Below are 22,269 nucleotides of genomic sequence, written 5' to 3' on the forward strand. Positions count from 1 at the left end.
ATCTTCTAACTCGTCAGGAACAAGAAAAGAAAGATCGAGCAGCCCTCCTAAGTTTCCTGAGGCTGGACCTCCTGATACAGAGAGGGAAGCGGTCTCCTTTTTCTTTTCTTTCTTTTTCTTTTTCTTTCTTTCTTTCTTTCTTTCTTTCTTTCTTTCTTTCTTTCTTTCTTTCTTTCTTTCTTTCTTTCTTTCTTTCTTTCTTTCTTTCTTCCTTCCTTCCTTCCTTCCTTCCTTCCTTCCTTCCTTCCTTCTTTCTTTCTTTCTTTCTTTCTTTCTTTCTTTCTTTCTTTCTTTCTTTTCTTCCTTCCTTCCTTCCTTCCTTCCTTCCTTTCCTTCTTTCTTTCTTTCATGTCCTGAATATCTGATCTCAAATCTTAGAGACTGAAGTCAATTCTAAGTACCCCACCAGGGGTAGTTCACATGGAAACAGAACACAGATATGAAAATTTCTTGCTGGCAACCCCTGTTCCCATGTTCGTGGGTGGGCAGAAAGTATTAAAACCCTCAAAGGCTGGACTGCTGTGATCCGGGGCTATGGTGTCAGAAAGCTCTGGGTTACTAGCTCTGTGACCCTGAATGAACCTCTTCACCTCTCTGGGGCTTGCAGGTGCTAATGTTGACCTCAGAGGATGGTGGGGAGGTGTAAAAGGTTAGCACATGCAGTGTGCCTGGCACAGTGTCCGGGAGGAAGGCCTGTCCACTGTTAGAACCAGGAAATGCTGGCCTACCAGTCCCTTCTTTCCTTCCAGAGTTCAATAGTCCCTTCAGGACCCGCCATGAGGGATTGGTGAGCCCCGTGAGAAATGGTCAGAGACCTGCCCTATGGACAGAGAAGGGCCCCAGAGCAAAGGATTTTTCCACCACCTGGCTCCAGGCCACAGAAAATCTAGTCTTCCCAGATGGTATTTATTAAGACAGAACAATAACAGGGCCATGCAAAATGGAAGAAACATTCCTGTCGCATCCCAGAAGTATCAGTGTCAGTTCTAAGAGGGAAACGTCAGCTTCTCTAACACATACTTACTTAAAGGAATTAACAAATTTTGGACCTCTGTTTTGAGATGCTTTATTCTACTTTATAATGAAATCTTATCTCCAATCGGATAAGATTATTATATTTTGCAAGCCTGAAATTTGGTGGACAGTACCAGCCTGCTTTCCCAGAGAATGTGGCTGCCCCACTTCTCACCATCCTTAGAGGTGGGTCAGAATCCTTGATCTGTCCTGTGCTGTCCAGTACAGTAGCCACTGACCACATGTGGCTGGTGAGCACTTGAACCGTGGCTAGTCTGAATGGAGAAGTGGTGGAAGAGTACACGCCGTATTTTTTTTTTTTTTAAGATTTTATTTATTTATTTGAGAGAGAGAGAATGAGAGACAGAGAGCATGAGAGGGAGGAGGGTCAGAGGGAGAAGCAGACTCCCTGCTGAGCAGGGAGCCCCATGCGGGACTCGATCCCGGGACTCCAGGATCATGACCTGAGCCGAAGGCAGTCGCTTAACCAACTGAGCCACCCAGGCGCCCTCTTTTTTTTTTTCTTAAGATTTATTTATTTGAGAGAGAGAGCACGCGCACACATGAGGGGGGAGGGGCAGAGGGAGAGGGAGAGAGAATCTCAAGCAGACTCCCCTCTGAGTGTGGCGCCCTACACCAGGGCTCAATCTCACGACCCTGAGATCATGATCTGAGCCGAAATCAAGAGTGGGATGCTCAAATGACTGAGCCGCCCAGGTGCCCCAAGTATTTCAAGGACTTACTATGCAAAAAAGAATGTAAATATCCCTTCGGTAATTTTACATACTGATGACATGCTGAAATAATGTTGTAGGTATACTGAGTTAAATTTTAAAAGTTAAATTTCACCTGTTTCTTTTCTTTTAATTTGGCCAGTAGGAAATTTAAAATTACAAATGTGCTTCAAATTATATTTCTATTAGACACACGGTTCTATACCTAATATTCGTGTGGCCTCGGACAGACTGATGTGACATCTCTAAACCTCAGTTACCTCACTGTCTGTGCCTGGTACTGAGACAGCCCTCAGTACATGGTGGCTATGATGATTACTCTTATTAAGAATTCCAGATGCGGGGCGCCCGGGTGGCTCAGTCGGTTAAGCGACTGCCTTCGGCTCAGGTCATGATCCTGGAGTCCCGGGATCGAGTCCCGCATCGGGCTCCCTGCTCGGCAGGGAGTCTGCTTCTCCCTCTGACCCTCCTCCCTCTCGTGCTCTCTGTCTCTCATTCTCTCTCTCTCTCAAATAAATAAATAAAATCTTTAAAAAAAAAAAAAAAAGAATTCCAGATGCTAAGTGTGGTGGTGGGTAGAGAAACATGAAAGGTGCCAAGAAACAAAGGGCCAGAGTAGGATGGCTGAGGAGAGCAGAAAGACATGGAGGAGGATTTCCAGGGTGGAAATCAGGGTTACAGTTGTTGAGGAGTTACTGGGGTCTAGTATGCCACTGCCAGCCTGGGACATACATTGGTGTCCCTGATGGAGCTGACCCTTCGCCTAAACCCAGCATCCATTAGGGAGATTCTCCAGCGCCCACAGTTGGAACTGCAACCTGTTCATCCTCCTCTTCACCGTGCAGAATCCCTGCAGGCTTGGCCTCACCTGTATACACATGACAATGCTTCCCTTTGTCAAGAGACCACCTTGCTAGCACCCTCACAGGAAGAGCCATTCAGTAAGGCACCAAACAATGCACAATGAGCAGAAATGGTAATATGGCGGGGAGTGGGGTGGGTAGGGGGGCTGCCTGGCTCAGTCAGAAGAACATGCTGACTCTTGATCTTGGGGGCGTGAGTTCAAGCCACACTGGGCCTACAGCTCACTTTAAAAAAAGAAAGAAAGAAAGAAAAAAGAAATGGTACTATGGGCAAGGTGCAAGATCAAGGAAGGCTCCATGGAGAAATGGAGTATCAGTCACTTTGCAAAGAAAAATGCTAGGTGGTAGGTAGGCATTGTAGCCAAAGAAGGAATCATGGTGCAATGAAGAATGTTCTCAGTCCCTGTGTTACCAGAAGGTTTAGGTATCAGCTCTACTACTCCCCGGCTGTGTAGTCTTGGGCAAGCCACTTCCCTCTAGGAGCTCCAGTTTCCTCATCTGCAAAATGGGAAGAAGAATGAAAGCTGCTTTGCAGGGTTATTATTGGGATTAAATAATCTGGATATATATTTCTGTATTTCTGCTAAAGCACTTTGCAAATGAAAAAGGAGATTAATAGAGAAAATAGAATGAGAAAATAGTGAAAGAGGAATATTAACAGCCTGCAAAGCAACCAGGGAAACTTTGGGGGTGCCTGACATCTATCTCAACCTTATTTATGGCCCAAGTGGCAGTTTACTCCTGTACCTCTCTGGGAAGGGCTGGAAAACAAGGAAAAGGCACATTCAGGAGGTGCAACTGGAATTGCTCCCTAAAGGATCATAAAGCTCTCACCACTGCCAAGGCCTCTTTTGTCTCCAAACCCTTTGTAGACTATTACACTGCTGGCCACCCCATCTGTAACAGTCACCCCCATCATTCCCAATGTCTCTTTCCCTTTCTAACTGTGCTTTTAGAGCCAGCAGTTTCCACCCGTGGCCATTGTCCCTTTGGACACTGCACTCTCCTGGAGCAATAGTCCTCTATGAGGCAAGGCTGATTTTGCCCTCCAAGGGACATGTGACAACATATGGAGGCATTTTTGGTTGTCACAACTGGGGGGGGGGGGGGATGTGCTCCTGGCATCCAGTGGGTGGAGGCCAAGGATGCTATTTCCTACATGCAAAAGACAGCCCTCCCATAAGAATTATACAGACCAAAATGTCAATAGTGCCGAGGTTGAAACCCTAGTCTCCCTAGGTAAGTACAATGCTTTATGGTTTCAGCAGCCATTTATGGATGAGCCCCAAATCTGTATCTCAGCCCTGACCTTGTTCTCAATTGCCTCTCCAGTGCCCTCTCCACAGACACTTCCAACAGCTAAACCAAACCCTTTATCTTTTCCCCACATGCCTCCTCCTGAGTAGTACTCCCATGGTACCAGTTCCCCAAGCTAGGAATCCCTAAGCACGTTTTATCTTTTATAGAATCTGTAATATGCTTTGCCATTAGGGGTATACACATTGACACCTCTGAGACCCTGACTTCTGTGAAGGCAGGGACTATGTCTTTATTGTGGTACTCTTGTAAAATAACATACACCATGCGCACAGTAGTCATTCACTAAAGGTTTGGGGTATTGAACTGAGAGATCTGAAAGAGGGCTTCTTTCTCTGCTGTGCAGATAAAAAGATAACTTTTATTAGAAAAGACCCATGCATGGGGCGCCTGGGTGGCTCAGTCGGTTAAGTGTCTGCCTTTGGCTCAGGTCACGATCTCAAGGTCCTGGAATATTGGGCCCGATATCGGGCTCCCTGCTCAGTGGGGAGTCTGCTTCTCCTTCTCCCTCTGCCCCACACCCTCACTCATGCTCTCTCCCTCTCTCAAATAAATAAATAAAATCTTAAAAATAAAATAAAAAGAAGACCCATGAAGAAATCTCTTTCCTAAATTTTGGACAATTTTATGGATAAATGAATACTAAATGGCATGAGTCTTTGTGTACTGGTCCTGAAAGGATAAACTGGCAATCAACCCCCTCAACAAAAACAAGTTACAGTCATTGGGTGGAGAGGTACTGAGTTAGCACAGCTCATTTACTAGCTGTACAGAATGCTCTCCAGTCACCCAAGACTATACTAAGAACTTTGATTTCCCTCTCTCCTCTCAAAATGATACTCATCCTTCAAAGCCCAGCTCCAAGTTTTCAGAAATCTTTCCTGAATTCTCCAGTCGTGGTTCATTTCCTCTTCAGTGCTCCCACAGCACTTTGAACCTCATTTAATACTTAGGATTTTGTACATTATATTATCATTCTATTGTTTCCATATTCTTTTATTATGTTTCCGTATCCTTCAATTCCTATGGTCAGAGGCTACAGCTTAATAATTTGTTTCTTTCTCTATAACCTGTCCAGTTCTTGGCACATAACAGACTATAAAAGCTGAATTTAATGGAACCATCTAATTTTGAGTGGTCTTAGAAGAGCTAGCCCAAACTTCCCGACCCACATTGAATTCATTTGGACTGGGGTTTGACAGGAGATTAAGAGATTCATCCCCTAAATAGATCTATGGCTTCCAAAGTGACTTGGCCTACCTTGCCTGTTAGGATAACCTAGAAGTGGACCAGACCCTCAGTAGCAGGAACACTGTTAGCCCCATGATTCTACCTGCTAAACACATCTGTCCCTAGTAATCCCTACTCCTACATCTACTCTAGACATTCTTTTCCCTTAGGATAGTGGTTCTCAACACATGGTCCACAAACCCCTCGGGTCTTCAAGAACAAAACCACTTCTATAATAATACCGATACGTTATTTTTCCTTTTAACTATGTTGCCATTTGCACTCAAGATACAAAAGCAACTGTGGGTAATAAAACTGTTGGCAACTTAGCAGGAATGAGACAATGGCACCAAATTGTAGTAGTAGTCCTTCTATTCCTCCTGGCTGCACACTTGCATTTTCAAAAAATGCCATTTTCAACATCCCTAATGAAGCAGTACAAATTACTAATTTTATTAATTCTTTTTTTTGAAGATTTTATTTATTTGACAGAGAGAGAGACAGCCAGAGAGGGAACACAAGCAGGGGGAGCAGGAGAGGGAGAAGCAGGCTTCCCGCAGAGCAGGGAGCCTGATGCGGGGCTCGATCCCAGGACCCTGGGATCATGACCTGAGCCGAAGGCAGACGCTTACTGACTGAGCCACCCAGGCGCCCCACTAATTTTATTAATTCTTGACACTGGAGTACACACCCTTAACTATTTTGCGGGAAGAAATGGGAAATACACTACACTTTGCATACCCAAGTATGATGGCTGTCTCACAGCTGTTCTGAGAAAAAGCACTTGTGTAGTTAAACTGTGAGCTGCAGTAATGTTTTAAAATTAACAGAATTTATTTTTTTGGAGTGGTACAGACAGTTCCCACACACCTCTTAGCACTCTCCCATTTTTCTCCCATTATTAACAGCTTCCACTATTATGGTATATTTGCTTTACAACTGATGAGCTAAGATGGATACGTTATTATTAACAAAGTCCATAGTTTACATTAGGGCTCACATCCATGGGTTTTGACAAATATATAATCACATGTATGCACCATGACACCATTATAGTATCATACAGAATAGTTTCATCTAATAGTTTCACCCACCTATTCATCCCTCCCTCCTTCCCCCCAGTTCCTGGCAACCACTGATCTTTTGCCTTAAAACCACAGTTTTGCTTTTTCCAGGATATCAGTTTGGATCATACAGTATGTAACCTTTCTAGATTGGTTTCTTTCACTTAGGGATAGGAATTTAAGATTCCCCCACATCCTTTTGTGGCTTGATAGCTCATTCATTGTATCACTGAATATTCCACTGCATGGATGTGCCAGTTTGTTAATCCATTCACCTACTGAAGGACATCTTGGTTGCCTCCAAGTTTGGGCAATTATGAATAATGCTGCTATACATTTGTGTGGGCATAATTTTTCAACTATTTGGGTAAATACCAAGGAGCACAATTGCTGGATCATATGGTAAAAGCATGTTTAGTTTTGTAAGAAACTGTCAAACTGTTTTCCAAAGTGGGTATACCATTTTGCATCCCTACCAGCAATGAAGTAGAGTTCCTGTTGCTTCAGTCTTCACCAGCATTTGTTGTTGGTGGTGCTTTGGATTTCAACCACTCTAATAGTTATCTCATTGTTGTTTTAATTTGCAATTCCCTAATAAATGTTGAGTATCTTTGTTTTTTTCTTTCTTTTTTAAAAATGAAACATCATTTTACTTGTGGGTATTGAACAAACTATGGTTATTTAAACCGGCACATTTGGCAGGTATTTTTTTTTTCAAACATCAAAGAAGTGTGGCTGTTCCTCGAAGGGAAACAATAGACAGTATTTGTTGCCAATGAATAAATTTGAACTTTCAAATAAAAATTAGAATTTTGGAAAACTTGTATCCACCAGTGTGAGCTGGGCAGCTCCCCAAAATTTAAGAGACTCTGCATTTAGAAGAGCAGCATAACTCAGTGAACCAATGTTTTCCAAAGCCTATATGTATGATTTTGTAAAAGGTCCATTCAAAGTGCAAGATATACCAATGATTTTAATGTGACAGAGCATAAAGTTCATTGGTATGGTTTCAGATTCTACATCTGACTAACCTTTAAAAAACTACCACTTTTGGGACGCCTGGGTGGCGCAGCTGGTTAAGCAGCTGCCTTCGGCCTGGGTCATGATCCCAGTGTCCTGGGATCGAGTCCCACGTCGGGCTCCTTGCTCAGCAGGGAGCCTGCTTCTCTCTCTCTCTCCCTCTGCTTGTGCTCTCTCTGTCAAATAAATAAAATCTTTAAAAAAAAACAAACAAACTACCACTTTTAAGTTTAGGGGTGGTATCAAAGAAGGATACCCACAATTATCTAAAAACGTTATTAAAATGTTTTTCCTTTTTCCAACGGAGTATCTGTGAGGCCAGATTTCCTTCACATACTTCAATCAACACCAGATCACATGCAGAAGTAGATATGAGAATCCAGCTGTTTCCAATTAATCCAGACATTAGATTTGCATATAAAACAATACAGTACTACTTGTGCAATTTTTTGTGGAAAATAAACTTTTTTCCATAAAAGTTATTTATGTAAACATGTTTTATTTGTAAACATGGTTTATTACTGTTTTTTTAAGTGAATCAATATATAAACATTTCTCAGTATAAATTTCCAACATGGTAAATGTGGAAAAATATAACCCACATAAATAAAAGTTCTTTAGGGTTCTCAATAATGTGTAGCAGTGTGAAAGTGTCCTGACACCAAGAAAATATGAGAACTGCTTTTCTAGGATGCCTTCCTGTGATCCTGCTGGCCAATCCCAGGGCAGAAAATTAGATCTTGTAGCGCTGTTCAAGACTCACCTCTAGGAATCCTCCCTGATCGAGCACACTCTACGCACTGCCCCGATTCTACATCCCCCTACAGTTGTGTCGTTCGGCTTTCCCCCGCTGATTTCAAACCTCTGGTTCTTGGCAGGTACTGGAAGAGAGAATAAAGGAACTCGCACCCTCTCCCTACGCCGGGACAGCCCTTCCAGGTGCGTCCTCAACTCTTGGGGTCAACCTCTTGGGGAAAGAGTCTGACATTTGCACCCACACTGCTCACGTCAGGGAGCACCGCAGGGACACTACAACCTGGAGAGACCTAATGGGGGCGGGGGGATGGCAGGGAAGTTGTCACGACTCTGAGATTTCTTAGTGCTGAAAGCACCAGGAGCCTTTGGGACGCTTCATGGCGACACTGGTCTGGCGGCTGAAAATGAGCTCGTCTGGGGGTGCCCTCGCTCCTCCTCCGTCACGGGGTAAGGTGAGACCAGCCCGGGCTCCCTCTCCCCCCGCCCCAAAGCTCCTCGCTCCGCCCTTTGCCGCTAAGCAGGGAGCAGGCGCCGCCGGCGGGAGCCCTTCACGACAGACCTAGCGCTTTCCGGCCGGCCGCGCGCGGGCTGATGTGTCGGGGAGGCGGGGCTTAGGGAAGTGATTCCTCCCGACGCTCTGTGCTTGGGCGCAGCTGCTTGGGCGCCGCTGCTTTGGCCGTCTTACCTCCGCGGTGCCATGGCGGTGTCTGCCCGGTCCGCGCGTGTCCCGCCGGACTCACGTAGGCTCAGAGTCCTCCCATGCGGCGGAGAGAGAGAGGGACTCTGTCTCAAAGGGGTGGGGGCGGTAGGACTCTCCTGTGGGACTCCGGGAAAGGGGTCTCTGGAAGGGGCTTGTAGAGAGAGATTGCAGTCCGGGGCTTTGGGGTGATGATGACCCTCGGGGCGCTTTGCGGTTGGGGGCTGCAGTCTGAGAGAGGTTCTGGGACATTGGGAGATCCAGAAGGATCTGGCACTGCGAGGGTGTTTCTAGTAGTCAGAAATCAGGGGGAGAACCCTGGTAGCTTCGAAGAAACCCTGGGGCTGTAGGGGCCGTGATTTCTGTGATTTGGGGAGGAGCCGATTTTAAAGCATTTCCGTCCCCACACCTGCGCATACACTTTCTGTTTGTTGTTTGCAGATAAAGTACAGAAAGACAAGGCTGGACAGTCTTCAGGGCCCAGGCAGGGCAGCGGAATGGGGACACTCTTGGGGTTTGAGTGGACAGATGTTTCCAGCTGGGGAAGGCTGGTGACCCTGCTGAATCGACCAACGGATCCTGCCAGCCTGGCTGTCTTCCGTTTTCTCTTTGGTAAATCGGGTTTCTGGAGGGGCCAGTGTGGTGATGGGTGGAAGAATAACCATCGTCCCTTGTGCATTTCTTGGTTACTTACTTAGTGACTTGCCTCCCTTTCCTTCAGAGCTGAAGATAGATACTGATTTCCTGGAAGAGATATTTGTGGTGTATAGGATCAAATCCACCTTTGTCTCCTCTGATTAGGGTTTGGAGGCCAGAAATACTTTGATCTGAGGCCATAGGAAATACAGAGGCAGATGACCAGAGACCCATCTTGCTTGTGGCATGAAGTTGCCCAGTAACTATACTCAGGACCAGACCTCAGAGAAATAGCAGGCGTAATAGGGCAGACATTTTGGCTGTGACTCCCTAATCCAGAGTTTCCTAACTCATAGGCCACAGCATGTATGCTTGGAATGGGTTACAGATGTGCTAAGGTATTAATTCCCTTAGCCCAGTCTCAAGGGTGACAGTTTTGCTCTCCAGGAGATATTTGGCAATGTCTGTAGACATTTTTATTTGTCACAACTTGAGGGAAGGGAAATAGGTGGCTACTGGTGTCTACTTACGAGCCAGGGATACTGCTAAGTGACCTATGATGCACAGGATAGCCCCTCCCAGCAAATAATTAACCAGCCCAAAATGTGTGTAGTCCTGAGGTTGAGAAACCCTGCCTTAACTGGAACTGGCTTCCTGACCTGAGTAGCCCCTTCTGTTTGCTCTAGTGTGGTAAGCCAAATACTGTTTTCTGGGTGTGCTAAGAAGTGAAAAAAGTTGAGACGCACCACCCTAGAACACTTTTTATGGCTTCATAGGACAGACCTTAAATTATCAAAACCCGAACAGCTTTTATAGCATTTTGTACACTTCTCTCATTTAATCCTCTTTGTAACCCTAGAAAATTTCTTTTTAAAGATTTTATTTATTTATTTGAGAGAGAGAGAGCGCACAAGCAGAGGAAGGGGCCAAGGGAGAGGAAGAAGCAGGTTCCCTGCTGAGCGGAGAGCCCGATGTGGGGCTCCATCCCAGGATCCTGGGATCATGACCTGAGCCAAAGGCAGATGCTTAACTGGCTAAGCCACCCAGGCGCCCCCTGTAACCCTGTAAATTATATATTATGAGTCCCTTTCTCAAATAGGGAATGAGGAGTTGGCTCCGGGAGGTGCAGTGGTTATCTGAGATCACACAGCTGGCATAATGCCTAGCACAGAGCAGGTTCTCAGTAATTATTGTTGAATGAATGAATAAATGGCAGAGCCAGGGTTAGGTAAGAAGTCTGACCCTGGAGCTGGGTGCATCCAGCTGTATTCCAGTGTATTTCACTGCTTCCTTTGCTGAGGCCTAATGGCCCCTCCTCGACTGCCTTCCCAGGGCTGATGATGGTGTTGGACATTCCCCAAGAACGGGGGCTCAGCTCCCTGGACCGAAGATACCTGGATGGGCTAGATGTGTGCCGCTTCCCCTTGCTGGACGCCCTGCAGCCACTACCACTTGACTGGATGTATCTTGTCTATACCGTCATGTTTCTGGGTGAGGAAAAGTATGGGAGAGATGGGAGTATTGACTGGCCTACCTAAACCATAGAAATACAAAGCATGCTGGTGAATGACCAAAGTCTTGGGTTCATTATTTCACTTCTGCTGTGACTCTTTAATTTCATCCCGCTGACCTGTGTCATCTGAGCTGTGACCCCCATAAGTCTTTTTAAAATACTAAAATAACATTTGATTTTCATTTGGTTTTATGATTATAAAATGTCCGATGACTTTTCTTAATCCCACCCACAGCCTGTCCCGGGGGAGCTGGGCCTGTGGTGACCCTTTGACCTCTTAATCCTCTCCCCCACAAATCCCAGGGGCCCTGGGCATGATGCTGGGTCTGTGCTACCGGATGAGCTGTGTGTTATTCCTGCTGCCATACTGGTATGTGTTTCTCCTGGACAAGACGTCATGGAACAACCACTCCTATCTGTATGGTTTGTTGGCCTTTCAGCTAACATTCATGGATGCAAACCACTACTGGTATGATTCTAGGGGAAAGGGGAAGGGGTTGGCTGGGTCAGGATGGTTACCAGTGGTAGGGGCCCAGTGAGGTTCTAGAATTTGCCCCAGCAAGCATATTTCCTTTTTTTTTTTTAAGATTTTTTTTTTTTTTTAAAGATTTTATTTATTTATTTGACAGAGACAGAGACAGCGCGAGCAGGAACACAAGCAGGGGGAGTGGGAGAGGGAGAAGCAGGCTTCCCGCTGAGCAGGGAGCCTGATGTGGGACTCGATCCCAGGACCCTGGGATCATGACCTGAGCCGAAGGCAGACGCTTAACGACTGAGCCACCCAGGTGCCCCCCAGCAAGCATATTTTCAACCACGCTTTGCAAAGTGTGGTTATAGGGTCACACTTTGGTCTGGATGAATTTGGGAGGGGGAAGGGTCAGTGAGGTTGGGGCACTTGGGATGACAAAAAGCAGAACGGCTCCATTCCCACCCCTTCACTCTTTCCATATCTCCCCAGGTGCCTTGATCTATCTACTTCCTGTAATCCACTTAGAGAGAAGAAGAGAAGACTAAAGCCAGACATAGATGTTTTCAGATACTTCAAGGGTGGTCTTGTGGAAGAGGGAGCAGACTTTCTCTGTGTGAGCCCAGAGGGGCAGAGTTAGAGCCAAGAGTAGAAGCTGCTGTAAGGCAGAGTCATGTCAGAAGGAGAGGGCCCACCAGGGCTGCTCAGCAGTGCTGTCCTGGGAGGAGGTAACCCTCCCCCACCTCTGGCTTAGGTGACCATCTCTCAGGGGAGGTGGTGAAGGGATTTGGAGACAGGGTGGCAGGGCAGATAACCTCTAGGGATTCTTCCCATTAAGTGAAAAGGAAATAGGAGATGTCAGTAAGATGGGTATAGAGAAAAAAATCTCAAACATTGAATTTGTTAGTGATTTATCAGTCATTAATTTTACCTACAGATACCCTTTGTAAAAAAATCAAGAGACAGTTTTGACAGAATACTCCTGAAAAGTTTCATTTTTATAATTTTTACACAATTTGAAAAAATACTTATCCCTTACTCAGGACTTTCCACATGGCCAGGCACTAAACACTTTAAATTTTTCCTCATTACAGTGCCATGAGGCTCTTAACCACAAGTATAAGCTGCCCCTTTCCCAAACCCCTTCCCAACCTCATTCATTGTCTTCTTGAAACCTGCTTTGCTTCCACCTCCCCAGAATACATGTAGTCTTAGTATCTTGGGTTTATAGGTTCTCTCCCAAGGTAAGCTCCAGCACTAGATCCTGGCATCTAGGTCTCTGAGATGTCAGTTTGTTTTGGATATTGAATTTTTTTTTTCTTAAATGTACTATATAGTTACATACATCTTGAGCTTTTCAAACATTCCTTCAAATGCATTCTTTTTTCAAATTCAGTCATATTCTGAAGCATTGTAATCCTTTTCCTGATTTGTTCCATTAAGACCAACTAATTTACTAACTAATGGTAAACACTGAACTGTGTGTTGTTCTAACCCACTAGTAACATTTCTGTTATGACTGAAAATAAGCACTGTTAAATTTGCTCATATAATTCTGGAGAGCCTCAGAAGATCCCAGAGGACCAGAAAGGATGTGGGGATATCCTGGGATAGATAGATTATTACACTGAGAAAGGTGGAAATGTGCTGGACTGAGCAGCTCTCCTTAATCCTCACTTCCTCGGTGTAGGTCTGTTGACGGCCTGCTGAATGCCCGTAAGCGGAATGCCCACGTGCCCCTTTGGAACTATGCTGTGCTGCGTGGCCAGGTACAGGATTTTTGGAAAGAGGGGGGTGTTCTTCTACAGCCATCGTCAGCACGACCATCCTGCTGCCAGGTGGCTCTGTACTCTGCCTCCCTGGATCTTCCCTTTTTTCCCTTTTGCTGGAAAGCGAGGCTGACTCTTTCATTGCCAATCCCCTAGTCTCTGGGTTCTCTCACCTCATCATGGAAAGAATAGAGCTTTGGCCCTGCTAAATGAGCATCCTTTTTTTTTTAAAAGATTTTATTTATTTGCTTGACAGAGAGATAGCAAGAGCAGGAACACACGCAGGGGGAGAGGGAGAGGGAAAAGCAGGCTTCCCGCCGAGCAGGGAGCCCGATGCAGGGCTGGATCCCAGGACCCTGGGATTATGACCTGAGCCGAAGGCAGACGCTTAATGACTGAGCCACCCAGCGCCCCTAGATGAGCATCCTTAAGAGAGATCTGTGCTTCATGACTTCCCTTGGGACCGAATACTGTGCCTGGCATTGGCAGAATGGCCCTAAATACTTTTTGGACGAGTGAAGACCTCAGATGAGTGAATTGAATGAATCAAAATCTTCTTTAGGCCCTGAACTCAGATCAGGACTTAGGTCATTTGTGATAGTCTGTAGAAAACCATGTTCTTTTGTGTTTGAACATTCACTTTGCGTTTTGCGCTTGCAGATCTTCATCGTGTACTTCATTGCGGGTGTGAAGAAGCTGGACGCGGACTGGGTTGAGGGCTATTCCATGGAATATCTGTCCCGGCACTGGCTCTTCGGTCCCTTCAAGTGAGTGGCAGGCAGAGCAGAGCTCTCTTGCTGTGGCACTGGTACACAGCGGGGAACTCGCCTGCCTCAGGTCTGCAGGGACGGCTCCTGGTCCTGCTTTGCCTCAGTTGGCCACATGCTTTCCTCTGTCCGCTCATCTTTCTCTTTAGCAGAAGGCGGAGTCAGTCTTAGCAGAGTATCTAGGAGACGTGTGGTAGGGCCCAGAATGAAGGGAAAAAACTAAAAAACAAAAGGAAAGAATCAGAATAAGGTGATTTGGTGAATGAGTCCGAGCTCCCAGCCGCTGCTGTGGGTGGGGCCCATGTCGTTGGGTGGCCACCCCAGCCTCTCGCCAGGACTTCTGGGCCAGCAGACTTAGAAGATGGACAGTCGGCGTCCCTGCCCTGCCAAAGCTTTGTTGCCACCTCTTTAGAAAATCCTGATTTCTCGCTTCCTCCCATGTTTTTTCCTCACATTTTACTTTGTTCTTTTTCCTCTTCCCTGTTATTTCCCAGTTCCAAACGTTTGATTTTATTATGTTAGGCATTCACCTTTTGAAGTTTCTTTTTTTTTAAAGATTTTATTTATTTATTTGACAGAGAAAGACACAGTGAGAGAGGGAACACAAGCAGGGGGAGTGGGAGAGGGAGAAGCAGACTCCCTGCCCAGCAGGCAGCCCGATGCGGGACTCGATCCCGGGACTCCAGGATCATGACCTGAGCTGAAGGCAGTCGCTTAACCAACTGAGCCACTCAGGCGCCCCTAAAGATTTTATTTATTTATTTGCGAGAGAGAGAATGAGAGACAGAGAGCACGAGAGGGAAGAGGGCAGAGGGGGAAGCAGACCCCCCACTGAGCAGGGAGCCCGATGCGGGACTCGATCCTGGGACTCCAGGATCATGACCTGAGCCGAAGGCAGTCGCTTAACCAACTGAGCCACCCAGGCGCCCCCTCACCTTTTGAAGTTTCTTCTCGTTTATAATCTCCGTGAAGAATCTACCACCCCCGCCCCTCCCCGCCACCACCAAATACACTCACTTCTCCATCAGATTTGCCCTAGGAAATCTGCCCTTGGTTAGCACATAGGGTATATTGAAAAGAAATTGAACACCTAAAGTGTGTGGAAAGGAAAGGGGGTTGGAAACTCTACCATAGGGTGTCTTCATGTAGAGTTCTTGTGCGCACCTGCTAGGGTACTTCCTTTGGCAAGGACAGGGTGAGCAGGGGCGCATTGGCCGCGAATGTGCTGTGAATGCTGGGTTCTGCAGTGGGCCGGTGCCTGACCTCTGTCTCTGGTGTCTGCAGACTGGTATTGTCCGAGGAGATGACCAGTCTGCTAGTGGTGCACTGGTGCGGACTGCTGCTCGACCTCTCAGCTGGTTTCCTGCTCTTTTTTGATGCCTCGAGGTCCATTGGCCTCCTCTTCGTGTCCTACTTCCACTGCATGAATTCCCAGCTCTTCAGCATTGGTCAGTACCGGTGGTCTGGTAGGAGGTGGGAAGCCACAGGTGTGCGGGGAGTGGGACATGGCGGTGGCAGCTGGAGCTGCGTTGAGCCAGGTGCAGTCACTGAAATGGCAGTCAACGGGAGGAGAGGACTGGGGCCTCTGGGCTCAGCCAGTATGTTGCGGAGTAAGGAGTCTCGGGGAAGTAAGACGCCTCTAGTTACGAGCTGCTCTCATCACAAGCGGAATACCTGGGAGAGGCTTCCTAAAGGAGAGGGCTTGAGGGATTACCCAGGCTCCCCCCCAGCCAAACTCCTGAAACGCTTATTTCCTCCCTCCTTCTCTAGGAATGTTCCCCTACGTCATGCTGGCCAGCAGCCCTCTCTTCTGCTCCCCTGAGTGGCCCCGGAAGCTAGTATCTCGCTTCCCCGAAAGGCTGCAGGAACTACTGCCCCTCAAGGCTGCCCCTCAGCCCAGCGAGTCCTGCGTGTATAAGAGGAGCCGGGCCAAGGGTGGCCAGAAGCCAGGGCTGCGCCACCAGCTCGGTGCTGCCTTCACCCTGCTCTACCTCCTGGAGCAGCTCTTCCTGCCCTATTCCCATTTCCTCACCCAGGTGTGTGTGGCCTGGGGGTTAGCTTGGGAGGTGGCAGAGGGCACAGCATTAGGGAAGGTGTGGGGCTGGTTTTGCAGCCCTGTGTTGGCGGGGCATGGGGATAATACGAGAACAGCGGGCTGATTGCCTCTGCCCTGCCTTCTCAGGGCTATAACAACTGGACAAATGGGCTGTACGGCTATTCCTGGGACATGATGGTGCACTCGCGCTCCCACCAGCACGTGAAGATCACCTACCGGGACGGCCGCACCGGCGAGCTGGGCTACCTGAACCCTGGGGTGAGCCACCTGATGTTGACGGCTTACACTTCTTCAGAGCTTCCTGGAGCCTCGGGGTCTGGTTTGATCCTAAACATAATTATAAAACACATTTGGGTCTGCTCTGCCCTTTCTCAGGAGCCAGGTTGACTCTGCTTTTGTCGAAGTTGAAATAGGACAGTGCCATTCACTTTCTTGGAATTGAAACTAGGTTTAGGAAATAAGTATTAAAAAGCCCAGCAATGAAAAATTCTTCCCCAAAGACAAGTTCAGGGTTTTTTTTTCCTGGTCAAAGCAGGCACCAGGCAGGGATCTCTTAGTGCCATTGGCTGTGCATGATCTTTCTGGGAGGTTGATAACGATGAGGTGGGACTAATGTGGGGGTTTGGGGCAGGTATTCACACAGAGCCGGCGATGGAAGGATCACGCAGACATGCTGAAGCAATATGCCACTTGCCTGAGCCACCTGCTTCCCAAGTACAATGTCACTGAGCCCCAGATCTACTTTGATATTTGGGTCTCCATCAATGACCGCTTCCAACAGAGGTGGGCAAGGGGAACAGAGAAGGGGAAAAATGAAGTCCCACTCCTTTTGCCGAGATGAATAGCCCATGCTCCCCAGTGTTGTCTTGCTTGAAAGGCTGTCCTCTGGTGCATGTCCCTGTTCACCTGGTTGTGGGCATAGCTGATTGCTTCCAGCAGGGGGCACCATCAACCAGAAGAAAAGGTAACTGACTTTTTTTTTTTTTTTTTTCTTTAAGAAGCTGTTAACGCAATTCTCAGGTGGCCACTAACCCCCATTCTTCCCCTGTGCTCCAGAATCTCTTTCCTTTCTCTCTCTGCCCCAGAATGGCAATAACATGCTGACAAAAGCCATTTCTTCTATCTGGAAACCCTGTTCCCTCTATGTGGGAACAGTGATGAAAGAAACAGAACCAGAAATTCCGATGGGTAGGTGGCTGTGGTCTCCTTAGAACATGGTTTTCTTTCCTAAGGATTTTTGATCCTCGTGTGGACATCGTGCAAGCCGCCTGGTCCCCCTTCCAGCGTACACCTTGGCTGCAGCCACTGTTGATGGACCTGTCTCCCTGGAGGACCAAGTTACAAGAAATCAAGAGCAGCCTGGACAACCACACTGAGGTGGTCTTCATTGCAGATTTCCCTGGTATGGAGGAAAGCAGAGAAAGCTTTGCTGTCTTTTCTTGTGGCTTCCTTGGCCGGGGACACTGCATGTGATAGAGGGGGGAGGGGCATTCCTGGTGGGAGGGGTGTTCTTGAAACCTGAGGGGTGGTAGTGGTAAAGGTGTGATGTCTCTGTTCTGGCTGGGAGTGATTTCATCTTCCATAGGATGGGATGGGGAACTCTGTTGCCCCTGGCAGGGCTGCACCTGGAGAATTTTGTGAGTGAAGACCTGGGCAATACTAGCATTCAGCTGCTACAGGGGGAGGTGATTGTCGAGCTGATGGCAGAACAGAAGAATCAGACTCTTCAGGAGGGAGAAAAAATGCAGGTATTTTGCTGGAATTAACAATGGCAGAGAAGTTTAGATGAGTGGAGTTAATTTATTACAGACTTAAAAAGTCGCAGCTCAAAAAGCAAGGCCCCCCCCGGGGCTGTGAATAGCCTCATCCAGGATTCTAGAAGTCAGTTCCTTTGGACTCCAAAACACAATGAGAAGAAAGTGCCTTGGGGAGGCGGGGGGAGGGTGGATTGGGGTACAGTGGGTAGTGTAGGAGGCGCATAGGCTGCCGAGGGAAAGGTTAGGGAGTGAAATCCATCCATTTCCTCCCCCTTGTCAGTTGCCCGCTGGTGAGTACCATAAGGTGTATACGATATCACCCAGTCCTTCCTGCTACATGTACATCTACATCAATACTACAGAGCTTGCATTGGAGCAAGACTTGGCTTATCTACAAGAATTAAAGGAGAAGGTGGAGAATGGAACTGGTGAGTATATGAAGAGTTGGGCTGAGAAGGCACCTGGTTATGAGAAATCAGGGCTGTGAATGAGGATCTGGCCATTAAAGAAGGAACTGGAAGGTTCTGGCTGGTGAGAGTTCTAAAAGAATAATCTCAGTGATTCCTCTTTTTGCCATCTTCTGGGCAGAAACGGGGCCTCTACCTCCAGAGCTGCAACCTCTGCTGGAAGGGGAAGTACAAGGGGGCCCTGAGCCAACACCGCTGGTTCAGACCTTTCTTAGACGCCAGCGAAGGCTCCAAGAGCTTGAGCGCCGGAGAAATACCCCTTTCCACGAGCGCCTCTTCCGCTTCTTGCTGCGGAAGCTCTATATCTTTCGCCGCAGGTAAGTTTTCCACAACAGTACTAGTCATTGCCATCAGATGCTTGCGAGTTGGGTAACTTTTCTCTGGTGAAGGTAATGATGGGGGGGGGGGATGGTACTCTCCCAGGAAAAGACAGTCTAGTGCTAAGTATCTTTTTCCCTCTCCATTCTCCTTTCCCTGACTTAATGGAAGAGTAAATGATCTGTGTCTGATGGCCTGCTGTCTTGTTCCACCTCAGCTTATCACCAGCCTCTTGTGTGTTATTCCTACCCCACTCTGGAATCCTCTACCAGACCATATAAAGAGTGGGGTGCCCTTCCAGCTGGGATGGGTGGGTCACTAGGGGGATATTTTTGCTTCTGCCTGGATGAGAGAAGGTAGGATCAAGTAGCCCTAAGGGCTTTGGCAGGAATTCCTATGTAGAAACAGGAGTTTAGACTGGGTGACCTTTTCCCTCTTTTTCAGCTTCCTGATGACTTGTATCTCACTTCGAAATCTGGTATTAGGCCGCCCTTCCCTGGAGCAGCTGGCCCAAGAGGTGACTTACGCAAACTTGCGACCCTTTGAGCCAATTGGAGAGTCGAGTCATTCAAACACAGATTCTTCAAATTCTGATCCTCCTGAGCCAAATTCTGACCCTGTCCACTCAGAGTTCTGATGGGGGCAGATGGTGGGTACAGATGTGGGAGCAACCAGTCATAGGACCATTAACCTATGCAGTGGAAATGTGAAGAAAATGATATTTTATGCATTTTTTTCCTTGTCTATAGTTCTTTTAAATTCAGAGAGGATACCTTAGAGAAGCCAAGCAAGGATAAGCTTTATCAAATCAAGGTTGAGGAGCCAGGAAGGGTTTAAAAGCAGTATGAAAATGCCCTTCTAGGCTAAAGGGGTAAGAGGTTTAAAGTGACTGGCTCCTTGGGGAAAGAGATTTAATGTACCATGATGACAGCAACACCTCACTGTTCTCAAGTACTTGTCATATGCCAGGCACTGTGTGAAGCGTTGTGCCTATATTACTGCATTTAGTCCTTACTGACCATGAGCTCAGTCTGACAGCTGGAGAAAGTGAGGCTGAGACAACAGAACTTGCTCAAAGGCAGTACCTAGTAGGAGATGTATGGATGGTTTGAATCTCGTCTGTTTGACCTAAGGTCCCGTACCCTGCCTTTTGTCATTTGCAGAATCACTGACATTGATTATGAAATAATGTAGCTTCAAATTTTTCTTCTTAGTTACTTAGGATGGTGATCAAGTTCTAAAGTCACAGAGTAATTTTCTCTTCCCTACAGTTGTAGTTTCTTCATGGTTCCTATTATGTATACAGCCAGTAAGTGTTTCACTAGCAGCTATGAGAATAGTTAGAATAGGAGGACAAGGTTAAACTAATAAGGAAATTTAGATGATCGGTAGTAGTTCTCTCAAGTTCAGTGTATTTAGCCTCATTCTAGCCTTTGATGGGCAGAAAGTGATGTAAAGTAGGGATTAACCAAACTTTGTGATGGATTAGGGTATGTTTGCAGTTATTTTGTAGGTTTGGATATACAGGGTGATTGAGGAAGCACCTCAATTCCTTGAAAACTCAAAAGCCTAGCATTGGGCTAGGAAGTAAGAGTGTATAGAGAAACAAGAAAAAAAAAAAAAAGGCTCCTGCTCTGGGTGCTTGTTCATGGTCTCACAGCAAAGACTAGCAGTAAATTGGCAGTCCCAGTAACTTTGATGAAGGATGGCATCTCTGTTTTCAGGCTTCGCTTCCCAACCCCCCGCCCCGCCCCCCGTCAGTGGTTCTCTCCCAGGCAGCTGCCTTTTCACTGTACACACTTGGGATGGTATGTCCCCCTCATGGTTTCTAGTGCTGCTGCTGCTGCTTAGCTTGCTTTCTTGGGCCCTGGGCCTATAGATCTAACTAGCTCCACCTGGATATCCCGCAAAGCTTTCAAACTCTGTCCTAAGCAGAACTTAATTCATCCCCAACTCAGACCTGCTTCTCTATTAGTGAGTGGCAACTGCATTTTTTCTGGCCAAGCCGTCAGAATATCTTGTCTTGAGTCTTCCTTTTTTTCCCTCGCATTTCTCAAACTCCCAAGTTGTATCAATTCTACCTCTTCTTCAGTCTATTCATCTCTACTACCTCTGTGTTCTTTCACCCTTTATATTGGAATCTAGGTAGAGATAGACCGGAGCAGGTGCAGTTGGGCCTGAATCAGGGCATCCCGCGGAAGCCTGATTCCTACGAGGCATTGTGTGGGTTAGCTAGCTGTAGCTGAGCCACCGGGTATCTTGATCACTTGTCAAGAATAGTGTGGGGGGAACACTGGTTCTCAATAGTTTTGCAGATCTCAGTGACGCAATATACCTTGGCATAATGTCCTTTGCTGGTAAGTTCAGCTATCTTCTGTTCCCCTGCACTACCCCCCCACCCCAGCTCATTACTCGACTGGTAAGAAAAGTCGTTCTTCATTTGGGGAAGGGACTCTTACAGTAGTTTTGATATAGGCAAGGATGCTATCCCAAAACTGTGAGCATACCACCTCTTTCTCCCAGTGAAAATGTTGGGGTGGGATGGAGTGGAAAGGTGGTCGTCTCAATACTGTTTACGAGAAAAGCTGTTCAATGGAATAAAGGAGTTCAGATTCAGGAGAAATCGGGCCCCGTGTAGCTGTTATAGGAATGGGCTATCAACATCCTTTTAGCCGGGCTTTAGTATTCCATTTCATTCTACTCCCAGCATTTGGATCTTTTGTCGCTGGCCAGGTCATCCCTTCAAAACTTTTCCATAACATGGCATGCTTTGATATTCAACCATTTGTAGTCACCATCACCCCATTTGACACCTTTGCTTTTCTCCCTGGGCTGGTTACTATTTCTTCACCTTATTTTTAGAATCTTTTCCCCCCATGTTAGGCAGAAGACAGGGCCTTTTTACAAAAGATTCTTCTCCAAGCTCCTTGAGGTCCAGTATCTTCCTAGTAAATACCGAACCTAACAATTTCTCTGGTGCTGTCCCACCAGCCTACAGGCACCCAGCTCTTCCCCATTCCCCTTATTTGACCAGCATGGTTGTTTTTACAGCAATGCACTATTCTCTAGATAAGGCTTTTTTGAAACTTTTAAAGACCTTCAGATTTAACTTTGCCTTCCCTCCCAACAGTTATACATTTTTAAGCCTCCAAATAGGTATAATCAAGCATTCCTTGGGCCTCACACCACTACTTGATTTTCATACATGCTTGTGTAAACACGTGCCAAATGGCTATCTGTACTTTAGCTCCTAGGCTTAAAAAGGGATGGTTCTTGAGTAGACCTCTACAAACTCACAATAAAGGTTTTAGAAACTTACAGCATCTTCACTGTAATTTCGTGACCTATCTTACAGATTAGAACCTGGCCCCCTCACCACTGTTCAAAAATTTTGCCAAATTGTATCATGTACTGAACATGTATGTAACTTGCAGCCTTAACGCCTGTTTATAATAAAGGTATTAATAATACTTAAGGCATATCTAAGTAAAAACTTTTTCACTGGAAAGCTAGATAATGGGTTTACGTTTCAAGACAGAACATTACCATTCCCTCCACGTTTTGTTCTTAATCTTGGACAATTTTAAAACATTAACTGGCAGTTGAGTGGCTGCTGCAGTAAGGACACATGGATCTTGGCAATTGCATCAGCCAAACAGGCAGTGCTGGACAAACAGATCAAATCTTGGGATGTTCTTCTTAGTGCTAGAGATAGGATGTACAAACCTATTAAAATGCTTGCAAGTCATGGTTTGAAGGGGTTTGAGGTGATTTCCCTGAACCATGGGGAAGGATTACCTCAAATTATTAAGGGATGAAGAATAT

The 22,269-nt window shown here is 46.6% G+C and overlaps 1 protein-coding gene across 1 annotated transcript; it reads left to right on the top strand.

The window, feature by feature from the left end:
- Nucleotides 1–8,607: 8,607 nt before the first annotated feature.
- On the top strand, nucleotides 8,608–21,919 carry GGCX (gamma-glutamyl carboxylase). Its single transcript, XM_035001165.1, has 15 exons — nucleotides 8,608–8,738; nucleotides 9,137–9,307; nucleotides 10,664–10,822; nucleotides 11,148–11,313; nucleotides 13,001–13,079; nucleotides 13,740–13,846; nucleotides 15,131–15,294; nucleotides 15,617–15,882; nucleotides 16,029–16,160; nucleotides 16,534–16,685; nucleotides 17,135–17,304; nucleotides 17,520–17,650; nucleotides 17,940–18,087; nucleotides 18,248–18,443; nucleotides 18,889–21,919. Exons 1-15 carry the CDS (start codon nucleotides 8,696–8,698, stop codon nucleotides 19,079–19,081), a joined length of 2,277 nt encoding a protein of 758 aa, XP_034857056.1. The 5' UTR covers nucleotides 8,608–8,695; the 3' UTR covers nucleotides 19,082–21,919.
- The last annotated feature ends 350 nt before the right edge of the window (nucleotides 21,920–22,269 follow it).

This window comes from Mirounga leonina, unplaced genomic scaffold (assembly GCF_011800145.1).
Source record: "Mirounga leonina isolate KUSES-001 unplaced genomic scaffold, KU_Mleo_1.0 Mir_125, whole genome shotgun sequence".
Classification (NCBI taxonomy): Eukaryota; Metazoa; Chordata; class Mammalia; order Carnivora; family Phocidae; genus Mirounga; species Mirounga leonina.